The sequence below is a fragment of the Astatotilapia calliptera genome, chromosome 6 (assembly GCF_900246225.1).
Source record: "Astatotilapia calliptera chromosome 6, fAstCal1.2, whole genome shotgun sequence".
NCBI classification, from domain to species: domain Eukaryota; kingdom Metazoa; phylum Chordata; class Actinopteri; order Cichliformes; family Cichlidae; genus Astatotilapia; species Astatotilapia calliptera.
Genome location: NC_039307.1, coordinates 35,267,419 through 35,293,110, shown reverse-complemented (window position 1 = coordinate 35,293,110; position 25,692 = coordinate 35,267,419). Strand labels below are relative to the sequence as shown.

The following is a 25,692-nucleotide window of genomic DNA, read 5'->3' as shown; positions in this document are numbered from 1 at the left end:
CAGTGTGGGAAGAAAACTTCTTTCTACAGCAAAAAAATTAAACTTCAAATCTGAGCAAGCACCGAGCAAGCTGCCATGAGAATGTAAAATTCTAAAAGAAACCCCCAAATCCTCTCACTGACATGACCTCTGCAGCACCGGGCAAACCTCCACCTCCTGCCCCACCCCTGCTAAACAGGTGACAATAGCTTTAAGAGCGACAGGACTTAGTGCCACTGAGTCTTTGATTTAATTTATTTATTTTGCTCCGTTTTACTTGCATCTATTTGAAAGAGTGTAAACACAGAACATTATTTTATTCTGTATGCTGGAATATGCAGAAAATAGGTTTAAATGCTAAACAAATGTCTTCAAGTCAGAGAATATTACATATAATTTATTTTTTGCTTGATGCATAAAGTTAAAAGATTAAAACTAATCAAACAAGTTTTAAAAAGAGACTTTTTGAATTTTATATGCAAAAAAACAGAATTGGGTCTATTGCTTGATTACATATTCAGGTTGTGTATCATCTTTTTAATAAATAACTAAGTAATAAAGTAACTAATTACTTTTGGAAATAAGTAATCAGCAAAGTAACAGGATTACTTTTTGGAGAAGTAATCAGTAATTAGTAACTAATTACTTTTTTCAAGTAACTTGACCAACACTGGCAGTGTACACAACTGTTTATATTCGGGTTAAGTCAAAGGATTAAAGAAAATTAAAACCTACCAAAATAGTTTGGTTTGCCCTGGTTTCAGTAAATGAAGATAAAAGTAAAATAAAAAAATTAGGTGAAAGCTTGGCAGAGACCACCTAAAATTTTAATGAAATATTTGAAATATTTACAGTGAGGAAACAGGATGCAATATCAATGACAATTTTAATGACACTGTAAAAGCACTCATTTTAGTAAGCATGGTTAAGCACGTCTTCATGAGATCGGCTTTCTGATACTTTTTAATCCTTTTGTCTGAACTTGGTGTGTTTTAAAGTAACAAACAGCTTTGAGTTTTTCATCGTAGTGATTCAAGTTTACGTTTTGTTTTAAGTGCACTTCATTTTTATTTTCCTTGTTCATACAAAACATGCCAGGGGTTATCAAAATGTTTTTATTTCCCTCCTTTTTACAACTTGAAGATGTCACGTCAAACTTTGATATAATAAATAAGAAGTCATATAAAACTGCCAGAGAGGTTTTCAAACATGGCCAACCTCTAATCAAAACCACACAGAGACAGAAATTATCAAACATTCTCCTACATTAAGAGCAAAAAGCACAAGTGGGGATTTAAGTGGACAACCAACAAAGATACTCACAAACTAATGTATGTTTTTCATCAGTATAATTTGCATATTGACACATTTACATAAACACACAGAAAATATTGCCGTGTTGTTTGAATCGAGAAGGGGCTAGAAGGTTTGTGGAGGGAGCTTTTAATTTCTCAAAAATAAACCCTCCTTTTACTTTTACAGTACAGAGATGGCAAAGTTGAGGTAAAATTATTTTTTTTGTCATATAAAGGAGTTTCAAAAGCTGATGGGTGTTTTTCAGTGTCCACCATAATATGACTTTATAACCTCAAAGATGGCTTAAAAATAAATCTAGTTCCAAATCAGCTGACTACATTTAAAAACACAACAACACACTCACACACACACACACACCAAGCTTCAAAACTCAAATGGACACATTTTCTACAGAGTTCTAGTTTCTCCTCCACTCTGTCAGTTTTCCGCCTAATGCAGCTGTGGTCCCTCCTCACATCTCAGTGGGACCTTTCATGCTGGAGTCCTTTGCCGAAACCGGTGATGCCACCATGGGAAGGATGCACTGCGACGGCTCACAGTAACTGTTCAAACCAGGAGGACCAGGAGGTCCAGGAACACCAGCTGTACCAGCAACCCCACGAGGTCCCCTCTCTCCGTCACGACCGTCTCTGCCATAAGCTGGTCGACCAGGATTGCCTGCAAACAGAATGACAGAGGATCAGAAGTTAAACATCCACGTTTTTCTGTAATCATCCTATAGACTACATTGATGCAGCCCCTGGACCTGACTTTTTACACTGCACTGTGATATTGCTATGCCCACCTTCTTTCTATGACTGGTTGTCAATAAATTCACTCTATTTTACAAGATTGTGGGTGATACACTGATTTAGTTTAGTTGTGTTTACTAAGCACTAATTTACAAATTTTTGCAATACAGTCCAGGAAGATTATCCATAAACCTTCAGTTAGTATGTCAAATGTAATGATTGCACAAGAGCAGTGCAAAGAAAAACACAAAATATGAGGAAATATAAATATATTCAAAAGTTTCCCATGTTCAGTTTGCATAGAATATCTGCCTTTGTCAACTATCTGGAAAACCTTAGGCCAAGTATCTAACCCAGTAGTAGTCAAGTGCTGTGAATTTTTGCAGCTTCTCATTACACTTAAAATGTGTCATGTTTGGCACTGCTGGCATTAAAACTCATGTATCAGATGAATATCAACAAGTTACTAGGCCCTGGGTATCTAGAAAGTTCTAAACATGATGTGTTAAAGCAGTTCTGTAATAATTAACATCATTATTTGCAGAGTAAAGTACACGACTACAAAAATGAAATGAACAATTTTTAATCACTATAGCAATCAAGTCAGTTAAACTTGTGGGATATTGATCTGGTCAGTTTAGCAGCAGAGGGGGTTGTCTGTCAATAAGCTTCAGCTGCTTTTGTGTTTGTGAAATTAACAACAGGGGAACTAGAGGGGCAACAATGAAACAACCACCAAAACAGGAATGGTTTTGAAGGTGCAGGACACTGGCATTTTTTTTCTTCACTTGTTTTGCATACAACTAGGGGCACTGTCACTACTGCTAATAGAGCCCAGTTGGCATTTGGCATACACTACCAGATTTGGCAGATCTGCTGATGTCCTGTGTTTTTCACAGATAAGAGTAGGTTCACGCTGAGCACACGTGAGAGAGAGGAAAGGATCTGGAGAAGGTGTGGAAAACATTATTCTCCCTGTAACATCATTCAGCATGGTTTGGTCTGAAAAGGCACACACACCCTATAGAGGCTAGGCAACAGCACCCTTGGACCAACTGTCGGACCCTATGCTGGTGCAGTGGGTCCTGAGTTCCTCCTGATGTATGACAATGCCCAACCTCATCTGACAAAACTCTGCAGGAAATTTCTGGAGAATGAACAAATTGATGCCATTGATTGACTACATGCTCACCTGACCTAAAGCCAATAGAACATCTTTGGGACGCCATGTTTCGATCCATCTGACACCACAATGTTATATATAGAATGTTGGACTCGTTCCCGGTGGGTGATGGGCTCCGCCAGGGCTGCCCTTTGTCACTGGTTCTGTTCATAATTTTTATGGACAGGATTTCTAGGCGCAGCCAAGTGGCAGAGGGCTTTCATTTTGGTGGCCTCAGAATCTCATCTCTGCTTTTTGCGGATGATGTGGTTCTGTTGGCTTCATCGGGTGGGGAACTCCAGCTTGGACTGGAACGGTTCGCAGCTGAGTGTGAAGCAGCGGGAATGAGGATCAGCACCTCCAAATCTGAGGCCATGGTTCTCAGCCGGAAAAGGGTGGCGTGCCCACTCTGGGTCGGGGATGAGTTCCTGCCCCAAGTGGAGGAGTTCAAGTATCTCAGGGTCTTGTTCGCGAGTGATGGGAGAAGGGAACCGGAGATCGAAAGACGGATTGGGGCTGCAGCTGCAGTAATGCGGATGCTGCACCGGTCCGTCGTGGTGAAGAGGGAGCTGAGTGTAAAAGCAAAGCTCTCAATTTACCGGTCGATCTACGTCCCTACCCTCACCTATGGCCACGAGCTGTGGGTAGTGACCGAAAGAACGAGATCGCGGATACAAGCGGCAGAAATGAGCTTCCTCCGAAGGGTGGCTGGCCTCTCCCTTAGAGATAGGGTGAGAAGTTCGGCCATCTGGGAGGGGCTCAGAGTAGAGCCGCTGCTGCTCCACATCGAAAGAAGCCAACTGAGGTGGTTCGGGCATCTGACAAGGATGCCTCCTGGGCGCCTCCTGGGTGAGGTGTTCCAGGAGGCCCCGGGGCAGACCCAGGACACGCTGGAGAAATTATATCTCTCGGCTGGCCTGGGATAGCTGGAGGAGGTGGCTGGGGAGAGGGAGGTCTGGGCCTCTCAGCTTAGGCTGCTGCCCCCGCGACCCGGCCTCGGATAAAGCGGATGAAGATGGATGGATGGATGGATGGATGGATTTTTTCCCCATTAAGATCTGATGTGTTTTCAAAGTCTTCCTTTGAACAGTTGTTTTGAGAAGTGTACTTATTCTCCTAAATATAAACTATTTAACTGTCAAAGTGATACTGTTTTTTATTTAATGTGCACCCTTTCTTTGAATTGCAGAGCTTTCCATGCCTCTAATTAAAAAACATTTTTTACAATGACTGAATGCAGCATTCACGGTGTTAAATGCAGCATTCACGGGACAGGGTGGAGCAACAGTTTGACAACCCTCGGAGTATGTGGCAGGGACTAAACACGATCACAGACTTTAGAGGGAAAACCAGCACACCGCAGACCACGGCCTCTCTGTGTGAGGATCTAAACGTATTCTACGCTAGATTCGACACAGCGAACACCATGAGACCGGACAGTGTGCGCACCGCGGATGACGTCAGTGCGCACACTGTGTCTGAGGAGGATGTGCGGAGGTGCTTCAGGAAGGTGAACGCACGCAAAGCTACTGGTCCGGACGGGATTCCCAGCCGCGTCCTCAAGTCATGCGCGGCTCAGCTGGCTGGAGTGTTCACGTACATCTTCAACCTTTCCCTTTCTCTGTCTGTAGTCCCAGCCTGCTTCAAAATGGCCACCATCGTCCCTGTACCCAAATCCTCCACCATCTCCTCACTGAACGACTGGCGACCTGTAGCCCTGACCCCCATCGTAAGCAAATGCTTCGAGAAGCTGGTCAGGGACTTCATCTGCTCTGCACTACCCGACTCACTGGACCCTCTACAGTTCGCATACCACCACAACAGGTCCACTGATGATGCCATAGCCCTGACACTACATACTGCCCTGTCACACCTGGAGAAGAGAGACACGTATGTGAGAATGCTGTTTGTAGATTACAGCTCAGCATTCAATACCATCGTTCCCTCGAAGCTGGACAGGAAACTGCAGGATCTAGGACTGAGCAGCTCCCTCTGCAGCTGGATCCTTAGCTTCCTGTCTGACAGACGCCAAGTGGTCAGACTGGGCAGCATCACCTCATCCCCCGTCACACTGAACACTGGTGCTCCACAGGGGTGTGTACTGAGCCCTCTCCTATACTCACTCTACACCTACGACTGCACAGCCACTAACAACTCCAACATCATTGTGAAGTTTGCGGACGACACTAAAGTGGTGGGTCTTATCACCAATGGTGATGAGACGGCTTACAGGGAGGAGGTCAGCGCCCTGACCCACTGGTGTCAAGACAACCATCTCACCCTCAACGTCGCAAAGACAAAGGAGTTGATAGTGGACTTCCGGAGGTGCAGAGAAGTACACACCCCCATCACCATCAACGGCGCTGCTGTGGAGAGAGTGAGCAGCTTCCGGTTCCTTGGCGTACACCTGGCTGAGGATCTTACGTGGTCAGTTTTGTGTGTTTTGTTTGTGGTCAGTACACACAAACAAAACAGTGAAGAAGGCGCAGCAGCGCCTCTTCTTTCTCAGGAGACTGAAAAGATTCGGCATGAGCCCGCGCATCCTCAGGACCTTCTATCACTGTGCCATTGAGAGCATCCTCACTGGATGCATCACCACCTGGTATGGCAACAGCACCGCCTACAACTGCAAAGCTCTCCAGCGAGTAGTGCGGTGCTCTGAACGGATAATTGGAGGTAAGCTTCCCTCCCTCCAAGACATCTACAGGAAGCGCTGCCTGAGGAAAGCGGGGAGGATCATCAAGGACTCCAGTCACCCCAGCCATAAACTGTTCAGACTACTTCCATCAGGAAGGAGGTTCTGCAGCATCCGGTCCTGTACCAGCAGACTGAGAGACAGCTTTTTCCATCAGGCCATCAGACTGGTGAACACTTCATAGACACCTCAGCTTCACTACTGGAACTTTAACATTATGCACTCCATACTGTACAGTAATGCCACTGTTTTGCACGTCTCACTCTGTATATTTTATTTTATTTATTTTATATATTTTATTTATTGTTTACTCTATTTAATTTGTAAAATATGTGTACACACACACACACACACACACACACACACACACACACACACACACACGTAGAAAAATATTTAGTATACACTTCCAGAAATGCATATACTATTATATATTGTACATATATTTATTAGTTTCAGATGTAGCCATTCTTGTATTTTGCTTGTTTACATTATTGTATTTTGCACAACTCTGTTGCTTGTGAAGCTCGCACACAAGAATTTCACTCACATGTGCTGTACCAATGTACCTGCACATGTGATGTGACAATAAAAGTGATTTGATTTGATTTGATTTGAAAATTATAATATTATTAACCTATAAGACTTTATGCACTCGGGAGGACAGAAAGGGATATTTTTGCTGTTAATTAATATAAAAGGCTTTGTGTAATTGAGCTCAGATCTGGGGTTTTTTTGTCCAGCATTATTGTTCATCCAAACGGCATTTTTCTTTTGGACAATATTACATAATCTTCACTACCTGATGCTTGACTGAGACATTTAGTTCATTTATTCTATGTACAGCTATCTTGTCAATTACCTGGTAAACCAGGTGCACCTGGTTCTCCTTTGGGTCCTCTCGTTATGGGTCCCCTGTCCCCTTTATCACCCTGGTCACCTGTGGGGAGGGAAAGTAATTATCACCAATGGGAAACACATAATTAAAGTTACTATATTTAGCTGTGTTTAGCATGAGGTTCAAACTCAGGCTTCACACCACATCTGGTCCCTCATTCAGATGATTTGTCCCTGAGGAGCTACGGGTCAAAACAACATGAATATAAATGACTGTCAGTTAATTTCGATAATCCCACAGGCTTGCAGCTTACACATGAGTCATTTGCTTTTATTTTTCTGATTCAGTAATAGTAATCCTCCTGATAAGCTCCAGATTTCCTCTGTCTAAATTACAAATACATCATAGCTGTGTATCTCAATACTAGAGTTAAGCATGAAAGATTTATTTTTAATTTTGAGTTTGCATGTGATTCCATGTTTGGTTTAACCTTGCCTGTTTTCATATATATGCACCTGAAATGCACACCTCTGCCAGTGGTTTCCCATTATTTTTGAACTGATCTACAGATGGCAGTAATGCACCAAGAAACTCAGTGATGCACCAAAAAAAGGCAGAGAATAAGAAATGTGCTATTATATGCTTGTTAGCAGTGACTTATCACCAACTTAAGTCAGACAGTTTTGCGGTCTTTGTGCTCACTGGACTTGCACATTAGGGGTTGCGCTACTCCAACAATCTTCAACTGCCAAGATAAAGCTCACCCTTAGGTCCTTTGATTCCCATCAGTCCAGGTGGCCCTTTCAGACCAGGCAGACCTCTTGATCCGGTGTGACCTGGGAAACCATTCTCTCCTGTGGGGCCTGGAGGTCCAGGTGGGCCTGGAGGACCGGGCATCCCACCAATACCTGACTCAGGCCTGGTCAAGCTAGCTGCTAGCTGGGCAAACTGATCTGTGGCCCAGGAGAATTTTATTTTTTAATTTTCTGTGTTAATCGGTGGATATATAGATGTAAAATAACAAACATTTTGTGTTTGCCACAGATTGGTTTGAAAAGCTCTTTTATCCAAATGACTGTAAAGCACACTGTCTTCAGTAACTACACCTAGTGGTAACCAGCCGATAGAACGCTTACCTTGCATTACCCTCATGCAGACTTGTTTGATGTGTGTATCTGTTGGTGATTTTCCCTGAACAAACAGATCGTTGATAGTGATGAGTGATGGTTACTGAGGAAATTCTGGTGTTCTCAAGGTGTTTCTTGAGAAGATTGGATATTTATAGTCTCATTAAACATTCTGCAAAAATACTGAACAAGTATTTTTTAATTGAATACTAATAATAAACACTGGATGTATCATATTCCCTTTCTCCAACAATCCATTTATTGAAAATTCAAAATAACAAGCATTGTATTTCACTTGAGCGAACATGCTGTTCAATAATCGACCATGATTCAACAGAGAGTTGTAACAGAACAGTACAGAGATAAAAATTTCTCACCGCTGGTCCCTGTATTCCCGGCAGGCCAGGCACCCCCATGTCCCCCTGCATGCCACGGGGTCCTGGTTGGCCCAACTTGCCCTCTTTACCTGGCAGTCCTCGGCTGCCCTCGGGTCCTTTATTTCCCGTCTCTCCTGGTGGGCCTGACTACAAAAAATAGCACCAAACAGATGACTTCAACAGAAAAAAGGGAAGAGAAGTGGGAATCTGTGGAGTAAGATGGAAAACACTGGACAGAATAATACAATAATACATTTTGATCAATCTAAAAAATTAGGTGGGTTCTCATTTTTAAGAACATATAAACCATAATCGTCAGCGAATATTTCACTTTATGCGTAAGGAAGCTAGCATATATGAAAGTTTACCTTTTTGAACTAAGTTATGGGAAAAAAAATCTCCAATATTTAAGGATAGGATACACTTGGTTAGATGAACATACCGATCCTTTCTCTCCAGATTCTCCTGGTTCACCCTGAAAAAAAGAAAGCAGGCGTAAATAACTACATGCATGCAGAAACATCCGAAGATATTTCTACCAGATACGTATCATATTTTATTATTCTGCAAAGCTGTGTCACTTTGTCACAAAGGAGTATTTCCCACAACAGATTTTGCAAACTCAAGTGATTCTTGACACTGTTAACAACTACATCCTTCTTAATGGCATCACTGCGAGCATGTCTGTTTTCCCACTTCTTGGTACTTTCAGTAGTTGATAACTCACCACATCTCCTCTCTCTCCTGCTGTTCCCTCAGCTCCTGGAAGTCCCTAAAAATATTAAAATGTGCAGATTTTTAGCTCAAATCCCACTCTGTGATTTGTCTAATAATAATGATAATGATATTACAGTTTAATAAATAAATAAAAATACCTGGTCTCCCTTTGGACCATCAAGACCGACTGCACCCTGAGAAAAACAAAAAAGCAAGATAATTATTTTTGGGAGTTTGATAGTATTAACTGGAAATAAATAAATTTAGTGCACCAATACCCACAATAATCCAATTTGCTAATCTAGATCTGATCCAGACTTCATTTATCTGATTGAAGCTGCCTGAGTCAAAAAAAGATATGACTTTAAATGGACCTGCATTAGGACAGTGTGGGATATTGGATCAATTATTTATTAGTCTAAGGAGCTTGGAAAGAAAAGCGTCTGGACTTTTTGTCTGTATCAGTTATTTATTATTTTTACAATTTTCGATGAATTTTTAACTCATTCACTGCCAGCCATTGGCAGTGAATGAGTTAAACCCATTGACTCATTCACTGCAATTGACGGCTATAGACGTCAATGGCAGTGAATGAGTTAATAGAATTGTCATTTTAGTGTGGTGATCACACACAGCAGTAACCCATTCTGACAAATGTATTTGGAAAGCTAATCTGAAGCCATCTATCAGTTGTATGTGCAGTATTTCCTGACTGGGGCCTGATACTGGTCATCTGCAGAGTCACAACAACACTCCATCAGCCTTTTTTCAACTCAGGGGTAAAAACACACAATTGTTCCTGCTATAAAATTTTATACAAAACTTCATCCAATTCACCTACTTAGTTCCAGTTACACCAGAAAGCCTGCAAACAATAGAATTAAGGATTTGTCTGGGAAGGTTCTCAGTGATCCAGGTCATCATAGTCTAAGGAGCTTGGAAAGAAACGTGTCTGGACTTCTTTAGGTTTCTGTGGAGACGTTTCACCTCACATCGGAGAAGCTTCTTCAGTTCTAGGAGAAACTGGTGCAGAGTCCCAGATTTTAAGCCCTATGGGAGTGTCCCCCAAGAGGGTCATGGACCCCCTAATGATCCTCTACCTAATCACACGAGCCAAGGTGTGAAAATGGGTGTGGGTCACAATCAGCCAAGGTTTCGGGGGGTTAATACACACTGTAAACATTTGCTATGTTTTAACTTCGTATATTCTCCGCACACCCTCCACCCCACCCCCGCAAGTGATCAGCTGATCTGACTTTCTCTCTGCTCTGCAGGTCTGAACACGAACTGAGCAGAGTGAAAATGTCTTGTTGGGTTTGCACCCACCTTTAAAGAGGATCATTTATATCTGTTTGCTTCTTTTGATATCAGCAGATCTCAACCATATCCCCACACAAATTCAATTCCCATATTGTTCAACAAAAATAACATTAGTGTGCAACTTAATAAGTAGAGTGAGGTAGTGCTGTGAGCCACGGTACATGTGACTACTTATTTTGGACTGTTGCATTCACATGACTTCGGTTTAAATCAGATCTGTTTTTATCTTGTTTCATTTTGTGTCTCTTACCCTGTCTCCTTTCTGACCACGGAAACCAGCAGGGCCAGGGAGTCCGGGTAGGCCTGGATTTCCTTTGCTCCCCTATTTTTTTTTTTTTAAAAATAGCCACACAGAGACATAACCTCCTCTTAACATATAATACACACATTCAAAATCACAACACAGAACACACTGTGTGAAGCCTAGAGCAGGTACCATACCACCCCCAACTTAATCTAACCATATCTACAAGGGAAAAAAACATTTCCAGCTTTACATCATTCTGAACCACAGGCTGGACCCACCAGCACCCCAAGCATCCACCCTCCCTTGGATGTGTTAGGGTTTCAAGGGATAACATGTGGGGATGTGGGCATTCCTGGGGAACAGAGATTTCTTTCAGGGTTTCTCGGGTTATTTTCCTGTCCTGAATCCCCCCTGAGCTGCAGAAAAAATAAAAGTCTGTAACACAAGAGACCATTCATGCCCACTCACCAGTGGATTAGAGACTTAACTGCAGGGACAGGCGTTCATAAAGACGTTCAGCTCTTTATTAAAAGCACAAAAACATGACTCTGCTTTCCTGCAATGAATATCTGAGCAGATACAAGGTTTTTCTTTACCAGATTATTCTCGTGTCGAATAATACTTTCAGGATGGATTGTATTTATGAACACTGTGTCTGCTTGGCTTTCAGTTTCGAGGCGCTCATTTCTTACTGATTTTTGCTCTCCCAGTGACAAGCAAAAAAGACCAGCGTGTACTTTTCTCAAGGCCCATCAGACCTTGGAAATTATTGCGTTCTACTTTTTAATTTTTTTTGCTTGTTTGAAGTTATCGTTATCTGAACATTTCCTCTCTGTACAGCGTCTCCTGTTTCTTTTCCCACAACAGCACTATCATAATCCTGTTGTTTTTCACTCAGGCGGACTCGGTTCTAACAAAAAGCATTGCTTTTAACCCAGATTTGTTGATCTGTCTGTCTGCCAGCAGGAGATCTCAGGAACTGTGCATTTATATGACTGTAAAAAGAAACAATTAAATACAACTTTTCTACCCTTTCATGATCTAAATCAGAGTTTTCTTTTATTTTCCCACTAATTAATTAACATAAATAAATTCTTCTGTAGACATTCTATGGAACACCAGGACTGCCATAATGAATTAATTAAATACACCATTAAATAATTAATTAAATGTGGCAATAATTAATTAAAATTGGAATTAATTAATTAAATAGTTATGACACATGTAATTAATTAATTATTGACACATTTAATTAATTATTTATGTATTTCACATTTTAATTATTTATTGACACATTTAATTAATTATTTAATGATATATTTATTTATTTCATTTTGGCAGTCCTGGCGCCTGGCTCTCATCATGAAATAATTTTATCTGTCAGCCTCACCCATCAAACTCAGGAGGCGGGGTTAACGCTGCCCATGCAGCTTCTCTAACATTTGATTGGTTGCCGTGCAAAGTAAGTCAAAACAGGTCGATCCTAGATAATCGATTGCTTGTGTAGACTTGGGGCAGCCAGGTATCCCAGAATGCAGATCAAATCACAGGCAGCAATGGTGGTGGTGTAGTTTTAAAATACCCCGTTTTTCTGTCACCAGCTACACTTTTAACAGTGTTTTAGCCGCGAATGTCGCGCCGTATGTCTGGTCAGGTTGTCAACATAGAATATGTTTGCAAAAGTGCTCAGATGTTTTCAGAGATTTCACTAGCTCTGCTAACAATTAGCATGCAGAGTGCACCGAGGGGGTTACGTTAACCGGTTTGTTTACATATTCCACTCTCCGTGTTCCACATGTTGCATTCACAGATTCTCATTTTCACCGAACGATTGTCTCTTTCCGCCTGGTCTTGTGTCTCTGTGCTTCTGTAACATAAAGAACGAGCTGACATTTTTCTCACGAAACCAGCGATCAGCTCAACAGACCCTCAGTTTACCTGCATGCATCCTCCTCCTCATCTGTCAGCTGTTTAACACCTGCTGCTAATTCAAGAAACACGCCTACGTTACCTGGTGATAGTCACAGTTTAACTGGGCAGCCGGTGCTCGATATAAAGCAATGTCAGCGCATTTTTCTGCACAAGATAAGTAAATATAGTGTTTTCCCCGAGCGCAGAGCTGCTGGAGCTTGTTTCCTTACAGAGCACTTTATAGGCGAACAGCTTCATCAGCGGCTGATGTCCAATCACCGGCACACAGCTTTCAAACCTCAGCTGAGTTTTAGCTCTCAGTGGTTAAACGCTGGACTTCATTCACTCAGGTTCTGTCTGTCGGGTCACGTTTACTTCGCTGTTTTATTTACAACTGAGCAAATCGGTTTGGCTGAGGTTAAAGTTACGTTTCATAACTGCATAGTTTCACAGACGTTTAATGGTTCACTGGCACATGTGTTAGACTGAACTATCATCTAAATATCATCTGTTTTTTAATAGTTATTCAACTGTATTCTAAGCACCAGCTGTCTGTTAGAATGTGATTTTTTTTCTCTCTCTGTTGGCAGAGGTATAAAAATGCGCAGGAAAATCTGACGTGCATGGCGAACTTCACCGACGATATTTAGGGAGGAATAAACACACATCAAACATAAATGAACCATTTGCCTGTCTCCATAATTGAGAGCATTTTCTCTTCTTATCTCAACACTCTCTCTCTCTCTCTTTTTTTTTTTTTTTTTTGCTTTTTCGGTCATGTTATGTTTACCTGTCAAAGGCTTGTTACAAACTATGAAACACATCGTGCAGACTTCTGGATGTTAGAAGAAAACTAATACTGCTCATGAATGAGACTAAAGGCAGGAAGGTGTCCTTTAAAACTAAACATATTAATAGGACCTCCCTATTTATATCATAGTTTATGATATAGCACGTGTATTTCAGTAATAGCTGAGGCCACTATACGTGCTGGCCTCATATCAAATGTGAAGGCAGACTGAGTCTATGTTTGACGTTTTTTATATCTAATCTTCCTTTTCAAACATTTAAACAGTCTGCAGCTGAGGGAATACAAACTCAAATTGTCGGAACAGGTTTGCTCGTTTCTTGGATTCATTTGGTGATTTATTAAATCTATAACTGTTATTCTAATCTGCTGCTGAGTCTCTTACACTTTTCTTTATGCTGTATATTTTCACGTCTCTGGAATAGTTGGAAGTTAGATAGTCAGGTGGGAAACTTTGTGTTAACTCATGGAGCTGAGGATATCGTGGATATCGTGGACATGCTGACCTCGCTGCGTGGTGTACAGAGCGAGGTCAGCATGATTAATATTCACAATAAAAATATTAGCCGAACATCATGAAGTCTGTATGTGTTTCATAGTGTCGAACAACCTTTGTACAGTTAAAGCCAGCAGTTACTACATGACAGAAACACCAACGTTATCTCTTTTATGTGTTTATACACAGGTCACGCTGATTACTGAACAAAAACCCAAAGATCAGATGTTAAACAGATTTATTTGCTCTCTCTCCTCCTTAAACATGTTTTTAATGTTAGTTATAATTCAGAATTGGCGACTGAAACACGTAGGACACATAAGAACATCAGGAAATAAAACACCGATAAATATAACCTCAGTAAAAGAAGTCAGCGGGGGTTACTACAGCTGTGTACCGGGGCCTGCGCTTTGTCGGTGGGATTGCTTGCGAGGCGAGCGGATCTATCCCACGCTTTGCCGTGAGACTGGGCAGACATCTCTGAAATCATCGAAACACTTTTGCAAAGAGGCTGTATCTTGACAAACCGACCAGACACATGAAGATTAAACCACTACATTCTCGGCTAAAAAAAATATTAAAACGGTATTTGGTGACACACAAACAGGGTTTTTCAAAGCTCAGTTCTGTTAGCTTCCACATGCCGGTTGTTGTGTGCTAGAAACAATGGCCACCAGGCCAAAGCAATGGTTTTGACTCGATCAGCGTTAACCCCGCCCCCTGAGTTTGATGGGTGAGGCTGACAGATAAAATTATTTCATGATGAGAGCCAGGCGCCAGGACTGCCAAAATGAAATAAATAAATATATCATTAAATAATTAATTAAATGTGTCAATAAATAATTAAAATGTGAAATACATAAATAATTAATTAAATGTGTCAATAATTAATTAATTACATGTGTCATAACTATTTATTTAATTAATTAATTCCAATTTTAATTAATTATTGCCACATTTAATTAATTATTTAATGGTGTATTTAATTAATTCATTATGGCAGTCCTGGCGTTCCATAACATTCAGCTCAGATCCTTAAATCGTGTTGATGTGTCAGTATATTATGCAATACAGTTAAACTCCAGCATAATAAAAGCATGGATACCTGTTGATGTCCTTTTACCATGTATTATTAAAGCCTTTCCAGTCTATACAACCCTTGTGTTTTCCATCAATATTAGAACCAAAACAATATGTCAGCATACATCTGAAAAAATCTACAGCAAAATGTCTTTATAGAAACCAAAATCTACAAATCTGTTGGAGCTCTTTGGACTGTTTTTTTTTTTCCTGTCTGAATTCACCAACCCAAAGGAGCACTAGCAGGAAGCTAATGTTACAGCTCAGTTTTCATGAAGTCAGACAGTTGCTTTCTTGTGTTCAGTGATGTTCACTAAGAGATAAAATAGTTTTCACTCCAAAAAATCTAGATGAATACCTAGCGCTACAGGCAAAAAAACTATATGTACCATCAAGATTTCTGATGATTTTCCGTTATTGTCACATATATCTCAGATTTCAGACTAAACTAAAAGCCTTTACTTAGAGTGTGACTGTTGCACTGGGAACTACTGTAAATGAATGCAACAAAGATCACGGAAGTTACAGTAAAACCAGGACCTCAGCAAGCAAGCAATATTGATTTTTAGCACATTTCCCAGACAGGACTCTTTGCAGAAAATAAGATCTCAAATAAAATTTTTAAATATCTTACATTTAAGAAGAATCTTACTTGTGTTACTGTGTTAAATTCTTTTTCTCCCATATTTTTTTTCAAAACATAATGTCCCCAAGAGAAAAGACGGCTTTCCCTCAGGTCTTACCCTGGCTCCTGATAATCCCGGGGGCCCATCGGGTCCTCTTTCTCCTTGTCCACCCTAAAACACAGAAGAGCTATGGTCACATCTGGAAATACAGACAGAAGTGAGTCAAAACGCAAGTGAAATAAACAAAAAGAAATGCAGTTTGGTAACTTGTCATGTTTGATATACTGTATGTGATGATATTTTTAGGTCAACTGTCCTGTAGCTATTACAGGGAATCTTTTATATCCTTATCGTTTACAGCTCATTATTTTTATAGTTGAACAAGTCACCGTATATTAACATCCTTATTTATCATATATCCCAGTCGATCCTCTGGGTTTGACTGGGATATTTGATTTTTTTGTAATTGGCTGGCGCTCCTAAAGGTTGTGTGTCTAAGAATATGCTGTCACTCAAATTTGAAGCCTGAGCTTTTGGCTAACAGATGTCCGGGTACACTCTCCTTCTGATTATAAATCTATAAATGCATTTCTTCTCTACATGACTGTTTGCTCTCAATTTCTCATTCAATAAATATCGTTTAATCAAATTTGAGGCAGCGGACTTTGCATCTGTTTGTGTATGTTCTGAATGGAGACCAGCATAGGTGCACTGTTTTCCCTCTCATCTCATTTCTCATCCTGCTGAAGTTACTGTTAAGATAAGATAAGATAACCTTTATTAGTCCCACATGTGGGAAATTCGTTTTGTCACAGCAGAAAGTGGACAGTGCAAAAGTTATATAGCAAAAATTAGAATACAATACAAATGATATACTGTGCACAACTGTACAGAATACAATAGAATGAAATAAAATACTATATAGAGTAGAATAAAATATACAATAGGATAAAAATAGAATACAAATTCTATATACAACTGAGTAAAAATACAACTTTGTCAGAAAAGAATATTGCACTTAGCCTTATTGCACATGTGTGGGTTTGTGTGTGTTTGATCAGCTGCCTTCTATCTCTTTAATCTTACCCTACTGAGGAAGATGAACAGTTACTTACATCATGGAGTTTCCTTTACTCTGCAACAGTTTGCTTCCTCTGTTCATATTGATCAGATTTACAGAGGCTATAATACTAAAGCTTCTAGCATAAAATAACAAGGCTCAAACAATTTCTTTAGACGTGTTTGCACCATGCCCTGCAAGTAGGCCATGTAGGCAAAGCTAACAGGTGACTGCTTCTGGCTGTTGTGTTTTGCCCACAGGAAGGTGGAAGTCAGGACTTAGGTGAGATAAATAGTAGATATTGGGGCATCATGAAGGGCTGGAAGCAAACAGGAGGGGATCTTCTGGTTTACGAAGGGAAAACAACTATTTTGGAGGTTAAAGTGAAAACCAAGTACATGAATTTCAGAGACTTACTGGTCCTCCTCTGAGCCCAATGGGTCCCACCTCTCCTTGATCACCACGTTCACCCTAGTGAACAAGATATCAGACAAGATAATCATCAGAGCTCCAAAAGGCAAGAATTTTTGTCATCTACTCATAGTAAAAGTTATCTGACTAATCCATTAGTTGGTACCTTTAACCCGGTAAGGTACAGTAGTTTAATGTGCTTTTACATGCGTCTATTGAGACTTTTGCGTAACAATTTAATGAACCTGATGCATCTCGCCTTGCTTCACACTTACTTGTTTCCCTGGAGACCCCATCAAACCAACAACTCCTGGATCGCCTGCGTTACCCTGGTGACACAGAGAGACAAACAGAACATCATTGGCTCATCTTACTGTGGAACTCCTGTCTTTTTGCAAACATAGTTTTGTTTTTCACGAGGTGTTGGTACAGAAGCATTGATCATACCTTTGCACCTCCGTGTCCTTTTTGACCATAAGCTCCCGGCAAACCCTACATGAAGAAAATTGTAATAAGTGAAAATATCTGAGTCAAGAAAAGATGTTAATGAGGAATCAGGCTGTCAGACGTCACTTACAGGAAGTCCCTGTGGGCCAGCATCACCTGGAGCCCCATTTTTTCCTGGAAGACCCTAAAAATAAAAACAATTGAACTGCTAAAGGAGGAGGAACTGCTAAACACCTTTATTGTTATTGTATTATTGTTGCTAAAAGTAATTCCTAAGGAAATGTCTACAGACTTAGACTGAAGGCTAAACTAAAAGCAGTCTTTTGAGAATCTAGACTTCTGTTCATTATTAATTAGATATTAATTAAAACAGTTACCTTGGACCCTGGCAGTCCAGGAATTCCTTCACGACCATCTGGACCAGGAAGGCCCTGTTGGCAAGATAAGAGGGATCTCATTACAAAGCTTATTTCACACATTTAAATCAAAGTTCCACAGTAAGAAAAAGAGGAAGATGTTATATTTGGTAGAGAAGGAATATGTGTAGAGATAAAGCTATTTAAACCCAATACGGTCAGTCATGATAGCTAAACAGCACAATAAGAGCGTTATTGCAATTAAATTCTGAATTCTAGCAAGACAAAGACACAGGAAAACTCGTCCATAGAATACAGGTGGGAAAGGAGGATAACAATATGAATTCAACAGACAATGGTCGGATGGTTTTAGAAGTAGAAAACAACAGAAAAGCAGGTCAGCAAGAAGACATAGAAGAAAAGATTCATTGACTGATTGATTCTAGCATGTATAAGACATATCTGTGCTCACAGGGTCTCCTTTTGGCCCAGGAACTCCTCTGATTCCTGGTGGACCTCGGTCCCCCTATGAAATAACAAACTGCAATTAACTGCAAACAAATTCACATGATGACAGGCCTAAGTTCATTTCATGCTAAGTTCATACTGGGTGATGTATTTCAAGTGGAAACGGAGAGTTAAAAGAAAACTTTGGCTGATGCTAAATTTCTTTTCTTTTTTTTTATTTGTGATCTTACCAGCACTCCTTTTGGGCCGTTCTCACCAATGGGTCCTCTCTGGCCTGGATCCCCCTAAAAATGGTCAGTTTTCATCAGGATTTTATCCAAGTAACACAAAGGACTGTGCAGAGATAATAGTAAGCTTCCACTCACCGGAGCTCCCTGGATTCCACGAGGGCCTATGTCGCCCGGGTTTCCACGAGGTCCCTGTTTATAGTAACGGAAAAATGGACATAAGTCAAATTAAGTTAATACATTTTTTTTCTATTAAAAGTATACATGATTCACTTTCCAGTGCACGTCTTAGATCATGAAATTACTGCGTTTTGGGTCTTTTAGGCTGTATTGGATAGAGACCGTGTAGAAAGACAGGAAAGTGGGGAAAGACTGCAGCAAAGGCCCGGGGGTTGGACGTGAACCCAGGGCTACTGCTTTCCATCCATATGGCATATGAGTGCCTGTATATCCCACTGAGCTAAATCAACACCATTACTGAGCTTTATTAATAACGATTTTTTGGGGAGAACATGCACTCTCCTCACAGAAACTCAGGGCCTTTTCTCTTGAGGCAGCAGTGCTAACCACTGTGCTGCCCCTTTTCATATAATAGTTTGTAAATACGTCTGTAGCTATGGACTACAATAAGCAACTTGCACAAACTTCCTTAGAGGTATTTTTTTTTACATTGGACTGTCCCTTAATATATGCCCTTTTGGCTCAAACTTTACTGTTTACGTTTACAAATACAATCCATGAAACTGTATGCAGTGTGCGTCCTCTCACCCTGTCACCTTTAGAGCCCATTATTCCTGGGAGGCCTCTTGATCCAGCTGGGCCCTAGAATTACTCAGCAGATAGAGGAGTGTTAATATGTTTGACTGCATGGAGCAATTTCTGTATGCATTCAGATTTTTAGGGTCACAAGAGAATGATGAATTAGTTTACTGGTAGTCCTTGAGATCCAACTTCACCAGCCAGTCCCTGTTCACCCTCATCTCCCTGAGAAATGAACGTCCCAGAAATGTCAGGATTTGATATCAATGCTTAATTTTTTCATGTAGTGAAAACTAAGATGTTAGCATAAGGTTACCTTGTGTCCTTGTCTTCCCGGCTCACCTGATTCACCTTTAACCCCTTTGTGACCCTATAAACAGAAACTAAATGTTAGAAGTTATCAACAAAAAGCTAATTAAATATGCTAATAATTGATCAACTTACTTTCATGCCTGGGAGGCCAGAATATCCAGTAATACCTAAGGGGCAGGCATTGGGACACTGGAAAATACAACAGCCTATTTGAGGTCATGGAAACGCCCTCCCACCAGGGGGCTCCACTGACAGCTAAAACAACGCTGTAATCTCACAGTCAAGATAATCAGCTTTTAAGATAAGATAATACTTTATTCTAGATTTGGGAAATTCTTTTATTACAAATGTTACGATAAGAACAATAATAATAATATTTTGAAATTAACAAAGGAATGATAATTTTGCTGCTAATCACATCATTAAGTCTATTCATGTTCTGTTCTTAGTATGTTTCCCTGGTATGTAAGCCAAATGTAAAATTGTGGTTTTACAAACAAATAGTTGCAGGTTTATCTACTTACCAGGTCTTTGCCTTCATAGACAGCCGGAGGCCCCTAGAAAAAAGTGTCTGAGCTTAAATCATCTTATTTTTATTTTCAATACAGACCTCATCTATTCATTAAAATAAATTACCAGATCATTAACCTTTATTATCTTTTTTTCCCTGATGATGTTCATTAGCAGTGTACACAGAAACTGGGATACTTACTCTTGGACCACGAGGACCAGGAAGACCAACTTGACCTCTTCTCCCTCTTGCTCCCTGCAGCAGATAGATGTGTTTTTATTAATCAGTTGTGTAGTCACCAGCAGGACATGTTTTGTGATGATTGTTGACTTTGTTTGTACTGAAGGTATTGGCTCTTTCAAAGATAAAAACTTTTTATTCTACAAAAGCTAAGAAATTGTATTTAGGCAATTTATGATTTATATACTCACTGGGGGTCCTACTTTTCCCAGTTCCCCTGGTAGCCCATCAGAACCAGGAATACCCTGTTAAAAAATACAGCAAAATAGCATAAATGAGCTGTAAATGAGCTCTACTTCCACCTGTGCAACACTGAGCAGTTTTTAACAGAAGAACTGATAAATTCTAACAAAAACACACCAAAATATTAGCCACAATAATAATTTAAACGCTCCCATTTGTGGAAATGACATTAACAAGATGATCAGATATTTATCATTTATCAAATGAAGCCTTGCTTCAAAAAACATTGAACATTCAAATTTGTTTTTAGCAGAAGTTAGATCTTTTCACCATACTCTGCCCAAAGAATAATATCGTATAAGAGCCCTGGAACTACAGAACAGCCTGTAAATATGTTACAAAGTAACCAGTAACCACTCAGTTGCTGGTAAACACAAATCGGCAACCACTGATTTGTTTGTTCGTTTGTTTAATGTACATACTTATGCAAACCTGAAAAGGACTTAGAAATCAGCAGTGTACTCACATCAAGTCCATCAGGTCCTACGCCCTGTGGGAGAAAAGTCCTAAATTACAATGTGTCAAACTGAGAGTAAGAAATAATTACAAATTTGCAAAGCTTCTGGCTGGCTTTATTAGCTTTAGTCAAATTGTCTCAATGCACTTTTTAAAACTAGGTTGTACAAGATATAATAGGTAATAACTAAAATGAAGAAAGAGGTCAAATTTGCATTGAAAAGAAGGTAATATATATAAAGCAATACATATTTGAATATCTGTACTTACAGGTTCTCCAAGGGGCCCACGTGCTCCAGATTCCCCCTGAAAACCAGCAAGAACAGAAATGTTATTTCACATGAGGACAGAGTACAGTATACTTGCAGATATGTGGTGCTACTCTATACTGTAGTGTGAAAAAACTGATTTAGAGATCTGAGCAACATGACTAACTGAGAAATATGTTTAGACAATAAACTTACTTTTAAGCCTTTTGGGCCCACGAGGCCTGGATCCCCAGGAGGTCCCACAGGTCCCTGTGGACATGAAACAAAGTACATTCAAATCTTGGCATGCAATAATGATATTTTAAATATATATTGCACTCTAGCTGCCATACCATTTTTTTCTTTTCCTATTGTTGTTTGGTTTGATTTCTGTGTGTGTGTGTGTGTGTGTGTGTGTGTGTGTGTGTGTGTGTGTGTGTGTGTGTGTGTGTGTGTGTGTGTGTGTGTGTGTCTCATAGTATAGGACTGAGGTTAGAGAATTTATAGGTGGACTTGGTGGACTTGTGTAAAGAGAAATTGTAACTTTCTGTATCCAATAATATACACTTTACTTTTTCTTATACACTTTACAAAAGCTCTGGAGGTCTCCTGTGATATCAGGCACCAAGACGTTAACAGCAGATCCCTTAAATGCTGGATGTTGGAAGTTGTAGCCTATGTGAATCACATTTGTTTTTCCAGTACATCCCATAGTTGCTCGTTCAGGCTAAAGTCCAGTCAACCCATTGAATTCCCTTATGTTCCTAAGACTATTCTTGGAGAATTGCTCCAATATGTCAGGATGCATTATTATCCTGAAATAGGCCAATGATGTGCTTTGAAGTGATGGGTTTAGATTGCAGTAATGATTAGCTTAGTATCAAAGTAACATTCACATGAAAGACAGGACCTAAGGTACAACTGCAAATTGAGCATTCTGACAGTTCAATGACCATACAACACAGCATGCTGTGATGCCCTTTGTGTCCTGGCAACTTGTCACTTTGCATGCAACAAAGGGTGCTCAAGTAGGGATTGGACAAGGGTTTGCATCACTTAGAAGCCCAGAATAAATAATGAGCTGGCCAAAGCAGGAGACAGATACCACTGATGTCAAAAACTCATCACACTTCATGAAGGCAGCAAAGAGAGGATTACCGGTAGTTAGAGCTATAATGAAAAGATCAGGGGGATGGCACCCTGAGATGAACTGCGAGAAGAGAGTCTGAGATAGCAGACGATAAATAACATTGACAAAAAGAGAAAAGAAATGTTAAATATATGTGTAAGCCATTCATGGGATATAAAATCAAGATACAAGTTCCTTGGGGATAGCATAAGGGCTCTGATCATAGTGGCACAAGAACCACCAATAAGCACCAAGGCAGAAAGCTATCACAGCCATCAGAAGCCATGTTGCAGGTTGGTCAAAGATGGCACTGAGACAAGGAAATTGGTGTAACTTTTGTTTTTAATTAATCACAGAGTGGTTGTGCAGGCTTGCTAAAAAAGAATTCAGTACATATAAAACTCTGAGTCTTTCAGTCTGTTCTCTGTACCACCACCACATAGAGGACAGCAAACACACTGTGACCATTCTGCACCATCTTTCCCAGCGTACAGCCTTCAGTCAGCCATCTCTGGGCAGCTGATTTCCCTGAACTCCTTGAGTAGTGCACAAAAAGACCCCTGTTTCTGTCAGTACGCTATTTGAGACTCAACCATAAATAAACAGATTGATTTATTCAAGGGACCTTTCTTTTTCCTCTACACTTTTGCTCAGCTGGGGCCAATATAAACTGCTCCTACAGCAGCAGATCTGAATGTCTTAAGTCATGTGGCTCAGATCTTACGGACACTTAATACATTATCACATTGGAGAATTTAAGACCTACTGGATCAGGTTAGCTGGTGAATTCAGAACTTAATAAAGTCTTTTATTTTGGTTTGGACTATAGAGACCACACCGCGAATGATTAAGCTATAAAACATGACTGCTGGACAAACACTTTACCAGTTTGTGCCTGTGTTGACATGTTGTCTTACTTACATCTGCCCCTGGGATGCCTGGAGCTCCAGGAGTCCCATCTTTGCCATTCTCTCCATCAGGTCCCTGGAAGCAGAAGATTCAGCATTACTGATTTTATTAATCTTAGACTTCTGCATGTGAGAAGAGAAACCAAAAACTGACTCACTGGTGCACCAGTCACTGTAGAGTCTTCTCCTCTGTCGCCCTGAAGACACATGAAGGAGATGATACAATGAAAACTAAATATTCATCATACATATAACTTTATGTTTCATTGTCATTTATAAGGTGATACATAAATGGCTCAATGCAATCATGATACCATCAAATGATTTCATTAAATGTGGATTTAAAAGACTGTCTTAAACTTTTTGAGCCCATAGCAGGCCAGCATCCAAATGAAAAGGCAGACTTTCAGTGCACAATGTATGGCACACTTTAGATTAAGATGATCAACTTTCTCTTTTTCTGTAGGGCAGTTCTTCTGAAAAAGGTCAACGAGCCCTGCATAGATACAACTATACCATGATTTAGACAGAGAGACAGACAGAGCTTTGTTATTGTCGGAGAACATCAGCTGCTGTTTGGTTTCACTGTTCACTGAGCTGATTAATCCTGGAATAAAATTCAGTACAAAAGAAGAACCAAAAAGCAGGCTCACATCAATACCGTCCACTCCGGGCACTCCACCTATCCCGGGTGGCCCTGGAGGGCCTCTGGGACCGACTGGGCCTCTCTGTAAAACAAACACAGAAAATTTTTTTACTTTTTTTCCAACTGAAATCCATCTCCAAATACCAAGCAGTGCTGCTGCTGCTGCTAGTGTGAAGGTAAGCTCACACAGAGTCCCATTGTCTGCGTGATGTGAGTGGCTAGGTCACAGAACCAGGTTTCCTATTATTCCACCTAAGTAACCGCATGTGCTCAGATTACTGCTGCCCTCTGGACTTCACTGGTGCCAGTTGCGATCACTGGGATGAACTGACATTAGAAAAACCTAATCAAAAACACTGAAATCATTCATTTAATCATCAATACAGCATGTTAAAGTACAGTAGCCTTAAAGTACCGTGCATTTTGCAGTAACTGCTTTAGGGTAGTTACGTTTCCACCACAGAAAGCTTTTTACATGTCTAAAGTTAGAGCACAGAGTTAAAGAAGAATATTTAACTCATAATGAGATTACTTAAAGTGCTACACAAGTATATGAAACACAGCGGAGTAAAAACTACAGTTAGGAACCGTAAAGTGTGCTCCTTTCTGAGTCGTAAATACCTATCAAATATACCACATCGGCTCTGCCACATGAACGCATAGGACATTAGGACTTTAAAAACGTTTGCAGTTCAGAGAAGAGAAAAAAAATCTACGCTTATCTCTCACCTGAGCGGAGCAAATAAACACAATTTGCAGTAAAAGCACCAAGAAGGATTCCCGACAGATTCGTGGTGGAGCCATGATCTTCCTACGGACCGAGGAAGACACTGAAAGTCCCTTTTTCCAGATCAGATGGGGCTCTCAGGCAGTCCACCTGTCAGCGTCCCCCCTGACTGAAACCCCACCGCCTGTTGGAAGGGGAGGATGTTAGAAAGTCCTGATTATTTCTGAGAGGCTGAGGCCGGCCGGAGGAGGAGGAGGGGTTCCCTGCACACACAGGGTGGGACGTACTTCCCTTTACTTGTAAAGGTTAAGCTGAATGTTTAATACACACACAACTGTTACATTACTGTGGTTCTTATCAGTAAATTGCTACATAAAACATAACAGCATTCTGTAAAGTAAGATGCTTTCATTCCACTTTTAATACCAAAGATTTCGAAACTCAAGGTTTACCTTTTAGTCTTCTGTGGGGCCTTCAACATCAACTTAAGGTCCAACTCTGCTAACAGAAGCCCTAAATGAACTATGGTGGTATAGCTTTAAATGATAGAGGTGGGGGCCTTTACATGTTTGTGCCCAACTACACCACTTATTTGTATTGTACTTCAATTTATTTTTCAATTCAATTTTATTCATACAGCGCCAACAACAGTCACGTCAAAGTACTTTATATTGTAAGGTAGACCCTACAATAATATATAAAGAGAAAAACTCAACAATCATATGACCCCCTTTGAGAAAGCACAACAGTGGGAAGGGAAAACTCCCTTTTAACAGGAAGAAACCTCTGGAAGAACCAGGCTCAGGGAGGGGCGGGACCATCTGCTGCAACTGGTTGGGGTGAGAGAAGGAAGACAGGATAAAGACATGCTGTGGAAGAGAGCCAGAGATTGATAACAAGTATGATTCAATGCTAAGAGGGTGTATTATGACATAGTGAGTGAGAAAGGTAACTGAAGAAGAAACACTCAATGCATTTACTTAATGTATGTAATTCACTCACTTACTGAATGTCATCCTTGTACATATTCACTTACTGTTTATTAAGTTCTCTTTTTGCACAGTCAAGGAGCTTTTCAGTACACATTTCACTACGTGTTGTTCTCGTATAACT

General features: G+C 40.4%; 1 protein-coding gene across 1 annotated transcript; it reads right to left on the bottom strand.

The window, feature by feature from the left end:
• Nucleotides 1–1,080: 1,080 nt before the first annotated feature.
• Nucleotides 1,081–24,787, bottom strand: col9a1a (collagen, type IX, alpha 1a). Its single transcript, XM_026171919.1, has 32 exons — nucleotides 24,582–24,787; nucleotides 23,860–23,934; nucleotides 23,365–23,403; nucleotides 23,220–23,282; nucleotides 21,386–21,439; nucleotides 21,192–21,227; nucleotides 20,932–20,955; nucleotides 20,414–20,467; nucleotides 20,184–20,237; nucleotides 19,996–20,028; nucleotides 19,604–19,660; nucleotides 19,476–19,529; nucleotides 19,331–19,384; nucleotides 19,169–19,222; nucleotides 18,539–18,592; nucleotides 18,404–18,457; nucleotides 18,178–18,231; nucleotides 17,727–17,780; nucleotides 17,480–17,533; nucleotides 17,350–17,394; nucleotides 17,178–17,231; nucleotides 16,909–16,962; nucleotides 15,549–15,602; nucleotides 10,514–10,585; nucleotides 9,102–9,137; nucleotides 8,954–8,998; nucleotides 8,669–8,701; nucleotides 8,227–8,373; nucleotides 7,859–7,913; nucleotides 7,487–7,675; nucleotides 6,747–6,824; nucleotides 1,081–1,953 (listed from the first exon to the last, which is right to left on the bottom strand). The coding sequence occupies exons 1-32, from the start codon at nucleotides 24,654–24,656 to the stop codon at nucleotides 1,748–1,750; spliced, it is 2,064 nt and encodes a 687-aa protein (XP_026027704.1). The 5' UTR covers nucleotides 24,657–24,787; the 3' UTR covers nucleotides 1,081–1,747.
• Nucleotides 24,788–25,692: the final 905 nt, after the last annotated feature.